This window comes from Ranitomeya imitator, chromosome 6 (assembly GCF_032444005.1).
Source record: "Ranitomeya imitator isolate aRanImi1 chromosome 6, aRanImi1.pri, whole genome shotgun sequence".
NCBI lineage: Eukaryota > Metazoa > Chordata > Amphibia > Anura > Dendrobatidae > Ranitomeya > Ranitomeya imitator.
This window is the reverse complement of record NC_091287.1, coordinates 56,737,288-56,744,091: the sequence shown is the minus strand read 5'-3', so window position 1 is coordinate 56,744,091 and position 6,804 is coordinate 56,737,288. Positions and strand designations below refer to the sequence as shown.

Below are 6,804 nucleotides of genomic sequence, written 5' to 3'. Positions count from 1 at the left end.
TTTTGTTTTTATTGACCTTATGTGAAGGTAGTTGTTTTTGGTGTTATTCATTTGTTTCCTTCATGGTCTTTCCTTGGTGGATATATTTTGGTGTTGTTAATTGTTGGTTTATTGACTTTAGGTCAATATTTATCCCGTTCCTACATGGATTTTAGAAGCAGAGATGCTTCGAGGACGGTATATGCCCAGAATGTTTTCAGTGAGGGGAACCCTCAAGCACAGGAACCAGTACAAAAGACTGCACTTAAAAAGACTTTTAAGAATTTATTGAATCGCCGTACCCGTATATGGTGGAATAAAATGTCCCTTGAAAATTATATATCTAAGAATTTGATCCCACGAGGTTTGAGGGTTCAGATCTTTCCCTCCTTTCCGGTCAATGATGTGGTTTTGAGAACTCGTTGGGAGGCGGCTTGCCATACATGTTCTATGACGTTTATGACCATCTTAATTGATATTAATACAAAAGCCATTAATGACTTGGGACTGGAGATTGATGAGATCTACAATAAACTCCAGAAGGAATGTACACAGGAAGAGTTTGACATTTTCAAGAAGGAGATTGATGGTTTCTGTGATGAATGGGAGAAGGATATTTCTGCTAGCAAAAATAAAAAATTTCAACGTGACCTTCAGGATAAAAATGAAAATAAAGTATACAGATGGAGTCATGTTAGAATGCAGGATAAAAGGGATCCTGGATCAGAAGTGGCCAGTACATCGGGTACCGCGACATCTATGTCATCTGCTAATACGGATGAACAAGGCCATATACGGTTCAGCCAAAGGCGGAAGGATGACAGATCTCGGAGGTATAACACCAGAAGGAGATTTATGGCCAATCCTGATGAGGTGGAAGAGGAGCCATCAAGAAATCAAATGAAGGTAATCAACCTTTCTAATGTTGAATTAACTGACACCCATGTGGCGGTTTTGTGTAAAGGTCTTACTTTTTCCCCTTCCTCTGCTCCAGATCATTTTTCTATTTTGAAGGATTTGCAACTTTTTGCTCGCAGATTGTTTTTTAAGCGATTGTATTGTCAACAACCATCTATGGATTTGTCTTCCACAGAAACAGAAACGGAAGTACTCCAGATTCTAGAGGAGTTAGCTAGGGAAGCAGATACTTCCAAGCAGTACCCAAAGTATCTCCTTCCCAAATCTAAAAAATTTCCCCAGATAAATACGGTGCCGGTAATTGACCTATTTGTTCAGTTGGTCATGAAAGATATTGAGAGAATTCCAGAAACTATTAGAATGGACAATCTGACACACGATGAAAGACTTGCGTTGAAAGAGTTGAAAGAACTCAAGGAGGTAATTATTAAACCTTCCGATAAAGGAGGCAACGTGGTTGTGTGGTCCAGAGTTGCGTATGAGAAAGAGATGATGAAACAATTGAGAAATCCGTTGTGCTACAAAGGACTTACATTTAATCCCTTATCCAAATTCAGGAGTGAACTTTCGACTTTACTTGAGGAGGCAGTGTCCAATGGTGTATTGACATCTAAACAGAGAGATGGGTTGTGGAATGATGATCCCACGATAGCAAGTATATATCTGCTACCGAAAATACACAAAGACCCAGTTACACCTCCAGGTAGGCCTATAGTGTCGGGGGTCAATAGCTTGTGTGATCCCATCTCTAAACTCATTGATTTTTATCTAAAACCTTTGGTGGAGACACTACCGTCTTTCCTTAGAGATACCACCGACGTATTGAGAAAGTTAGATGGCCTACAATTAGAGGATAATATGGCCCTAGTCACCTGTGATGTCGAGTCTTTGTATACTTCGATTCGACACCAGGATGGCCTGGAAGCCACTTCGTTTTTTCTTTATAGTAGTGATTTGGATCGGGATTTTTGTGCTTTTTTGATTAAGATTTTGGATTTTGTTCTCACGCACAACTTTTTCATTTTTCGGGATTCTTTTTTTCTTCAGTTACAAGGCACTGCAATGGGGGCGTCTTGTGCGCCCTCTTATGCAAATTTATTTTTGGGGTTATGGGAGCGGGACATTTTTCAAACCAATTCACATCCTTTGAGCCATGGGGTTGTCTCATGGTGGAGATATATTGATGATGTGATTATGGTGTGGCAAGGGACAGAGGAGGAGTTAAACTCGTTCATCAGTGTTTTAAATTTGAATGACAAGAACATTAAACTGACATATAGGTATGAAACCGAAAAGATTGATTTTTTGGATATTTCCATTACAGTTGGTAGTGATGGATTTATCCATACGGATTTATTTCGTAAGACAACGTCAGTTAACTCTGTCCTTCATTCATCCTCACAGCATCCACATCATCTGATTAAAAATATCCCGACGGGACAATTCCTCCATGCCAGAAGGATATGTTCTAATGATGAGTTGTTTGAAAACCAGGCCCGGGACTTATACTTACGGTTCAAGGATCGGGGTTATGGAAAGAAGAATATTTGCCGCTCCTATCAAAAAGCCTATCATTGTCAAAGGAATGCTCTTTTGCAGAAACGGGATAAGGATAAGAGCATGGACCAGGTACGCTGTGTTCTGGATTTTAACTCAAGGAGTGAGGATATTAGGAGGGTTATTACTAAACACTGGCCTGTACTTCTCTTAGACAAAACAATTGCTAGATGTGTTGGGTCTAATCCCTCTATTACCTACAGACGATCGCAAAATCTTAGAGACCAGTTGGTACATAGTCACCACAAAGCATCTGATTCTAAATTTATCTTTGGCGCTAAGGGCCCAAAGTGGGGCTGTTCAAAATGCGGTAAATGTGTTGCTTGCCGTAATATTCAGACAGCCTCAGACTTTTTGAATTCTAAGGGTGATCACGTTTATCGTATCACACATACTATCTCGTGTACAACAAAGGCTGTTATCTACCATGCTACCTGCCCGTGTGGTCTTATTTACATCGGCATGACCACACGGGAACTCCGCCGGCGGGTACGTGAGCATGTGTTAGATATAGAGAGAGCTGTGGTTGAAACTGATTTAAACCAACTTAAACCTATTCCACGACACTTTAAAGCCTTACATGGGTGTGACCCCACTGGTCTGTTAGTTAGAGGGATTGACCGAGTATTTATTGGACTTAGAGGGGGCAATTGGAAAAAGATGTTGGCCCAGAAGGAGGCGAGGTGGATTTATAGGTTGGACACCATTACACCTATGGGCCTCAATGATCATAATAGCTTTTCATCTTTTTTGTCCACTTAGCCTCTCGAGGTATGGTAGACATTGTGGCCATATTGGATGTGTTTTTTCGTTCCATCCTCTCCTTTTATCCCCCTGCCTTGAGGTTACTCTCCAAATTATTTCACAATATGGGTTATGGCAGTAGTACAGTGCAGTCCTTTTGTTGTTTTTAGTAGTTTTTAGCTGGTTTTATTACTTTATTTATTTCTTTGTTTTCATTGTTGTTTTTTCTTTGTTTTTAGGGCCGTTGCTGGTTTTTTGAGAGTTCTCCAATACAGTGTTTCACTGTACAACGCAATTCTTTCTGCTAGGTTATATGTCGTTGTCCTGTGTTATATTTTTGGTATATGGTTATTATTAGTGTTACTGTTTATTTTATTTTCTCTGTGCTGGTGTCCATGTACATTATATGCGCTTACGATGTTATGTCTTTTAACATTTCTATGTAATTATTACTACTTTTATATTTTTGTACATGTGATATTTGGACTGTGTTCACATGTTTTTTTACACTTTATCAGTCCTTTTATATACATTTATTATTCTTACACTGTATATTCATGAATGCTTTTTGTACTTATATTGTTGCATATTGTATGTAATTTTTTCCTTTTCAGTCGTTATTTGTTCCTTCACTGCGCACATTTATTCACCTTACACTCTTTTATTTTTATTTTTATTTTTCGGGGGTGTATTGGTTTTGTGCGGTATTAATCCGTTCGTATGGTGCGCGTTTGTTATGGTTACCATGGAGGCATGTCACATGATACAAGATGTGAGCTCAATATGTGGCGGTACCGTGTATGGTTACCATGGCAGTATGTCACATGACACTGGATGAGAGTTCAATAGGAGGTGACGCGGTGCTTATGCCGGTGAATATCGGGTAATGTTTCTTTCTTTAGCACTATTGTCTGTCTCTGACTAATATGTGCCTTGCGATGACTGAGACTTGTTCTTAGTCCAACGCTGGACTTACTTTCTATACAGTGCAACGAGTGCGTCATTTCTTTGATGGCGGTTGCCATGACGGCAGGCTACGACGCACCGGATGTTGCGTTAGTTAGTGCCGAGTAGTGACGGTAGTTCCGGTCGTTACCTTAGCTGTTGCGGCAGCGTGTTTATGGCGACCGCTGGCCGGTACACGTGGTGCCTTGCAGTAATTAAGGTTGGTTCATACACGCGCATTCAACGATTGGGTCTCTATTGTAAATGTTATTTGTTTCACCTGCGCAGATATACACAGGACTTTGTTATTACTCAAATTATTGCCAGCTCTCTTTTCATTGGCCCTTTTATGTATATATATGAACAATGGCCAGTACCCAACCACCCCCAGACGAAGCATTTCGGTGCGAAACGCGCGTCGGGTGTTGGTGGGTTCCCCAGGTGTGTTCTATTTGGTAACTATGCATTTTGTACTACTTACATATTGTTAAGATTTGTTATTACCTTACCGTTTTTTCTGCATTTCTTGTACATGGTCACTTGCACAAGTACTAATTGCGCTAATATGGTTTGGTTGTTACTTATATGATACTATCACTTTGGGGCACATGCCTGGGTTGCCCGCCTATTCCTGTGCTTTTTGGTGTATTCCCACTGTATTTTATATATACATTATGTATGTTGTGTTATTTGATTAATAAAATTATTTTGTTTTTATTGACCTTATGTGAAGGTAGTTGTTTTTGGTGTTATTCATTTGTTTCCTTCATGGTCTTTCCTTGGTGGATATATTTTGGTGTTGCCTATGTAAAAGGACTAGTGATGAGCGAATATACTCGTTACTCGAGATTTCTCGAGCATGCTCTGGGGTCCTCCGAGTATTTTTTAGTGCTCGGAGATTTAGTTTTTCTTGCCACAGCTGAATGATTTATATCTGTTAGCCAGCATAAGTACATGTGGGGGTTGTCTGATTGCTAGGGAATCCCCACATGTACTTATGCTGGCTAACAGATGTAAATCATTCAGCTGCGGCAAGAAAAACGAAATCTGTATGCATGTAAATTGTTACGTAGGCATTAATGAAAATGAAATGCACAAAAAAGTTTGCACAAATGCAAAAATAATTGAACCCATGTGTCCTTTTTAGTGATGAGCGAATATACTCGTTACTCGAGATTTCTTGAGCATGCTCGAGTATTTTTTAGTGCTCGGAGATTTAGTTTTTCTTGCCGCAGCTGAATGATTTACCTCTGTTAGCCAGCATAAGTACATGTGGGGAATCCCTAGCAATCAGACAACCCCCACATGTACTTATGCTGGCTAACAGATGTAAATCATTCAGCTGCGGCAAGAAAAACTAAATCTCCGAGCACTAAAAAATACTCGGAGGACCCCCGAGCATGCTTGAGAAATCACGGGTAACGAGTATATTTGCTCATCACTAAAAAGGACACATGGGTTCAATTATTTTTGCATTTGTGCAAACTTTTTTGTGCATTTCATTTTCATTAATGACTACGTAACAATTTACATGCATACAAAGTCACAATATTGCATAACATTTTTTTGCATTGATTTGCAACATTTGACATATTGGTCTCCAGCTCTTATCTAACATTGAGACGTGTACGGCCATGCTTACAAACTCACACTGGTTTAATATTATCCAAATTAAGATGCAACATTTCATAAATGTGAAGTGTTTTAATTTACACCATTTTGTATAAATGTGGGCCTAAGTCTTTGTTCACCAAAAGCTGAGCTGCGATATCTAACACAGCCATTAGAGCAGTGGTGGGGAACAATATCATCTGGTGCAGCTGTCAGCCACTTTGCCCGTTTTTTGACCACAGGCCCTTTAATTCTTCAGAGGTGCGATATTGTGTCCAACATTCTGTGTGTTGCATAGAAGAACCGATGCCCTGCGGCGTGTAATGGAGCCGAGCCGCCGGTTCTGTAGGGTGTGCTGAGGTAATTGTGGCAGCGATTGCTCGGTGCTGAGAGTGGCTGGTCCACAGAAGACCAATCATCTGTGCTCAGCACCTCCTTGTATCCCTGCTATCACTGAGGTCATCCAGGGAAGGCCACGCTGATGGTAGTAATTGGAAATGGTCATGGTCATGATCATGGTGGAGGTCCTGCTGAGCCACTGCATGGTCTCTACTACAGCAATTCAGCTGCTTAGGTGTAATATTTACAAATGTGTTGGAAGCAAACTACTAATATACAGGGATGTACCCTGCTACTGTGCAGAGATGTACCATCCATGTGCTGTATACCTCAGGTTCCGTGTACTCCCCATGTGTTATATACCTTAGACCCCAGAAATAGGGTTAATCTGCAGGTTAGTAGTGTTCTGAACCTGCCTGGCTTCTGCATATAAAACCACACTGCTGGGAGGAAATGAACTTTAATCCTCCCGACAGTGTTCAGTAACGGCTTTGAGCAGCCGCTGTAATCTGTATAAGAAAGAAATACTGGCGCACTACAGATACTATCCATATACTAATATCAAACGGGGGTGCAGTAAAGTGGCCAACAGCAATCTAAACAAAAAGAAAAGGAGCCACAATATCATCTGCACACCACCAATAAGTTATATGTAACAAAAGACAATTTTATTGGTAACACAGGTGATTAAAAACAGTTAAAAATACACAC

General features: G+C 40.3%; 1 protein-coding gene across 1 annotated transcript; it reads left to right on the top strand.

Annotated features, from left to right (window-relative positions):
• Nucleotides 1–299: 299 nt before the first annotated feature.
• Nucleotides 300–1,308, top strand: LOC138643565 (uncharacterized). The gene is made up of 2 exons (XM_069732449.1): nt 300–885; nt 1,073–1,308. Exons 1-2 carry the CDS (start codon nt 301–303, stop codon nt 1,100–1,102), a joined length of 615 nt encoding a protein of 204 aa, XP_069588550.1. The 5' UTR covers nt 300; the 3' UTR covers nt 1,103–1,308.
• Nucleotides 1,309–6,804: the final 5,496 nt, after the last annotated feature.

Coding starts and splice junctions, on each gene's coding strand:
- LOC138643565 (XM_069732449.1), top strand. CDS start 301: ATGTCCCTTGAAAATTATATATCTAAGAATTTGATCCCACGAGGTTTG. Junction 886..1,072: donor CATCAAGAAATCAAATGAAG/GTAATCAACCTT, acceptor TGTCTTCCACAG/AAACAGAAACGGAAGTACTC.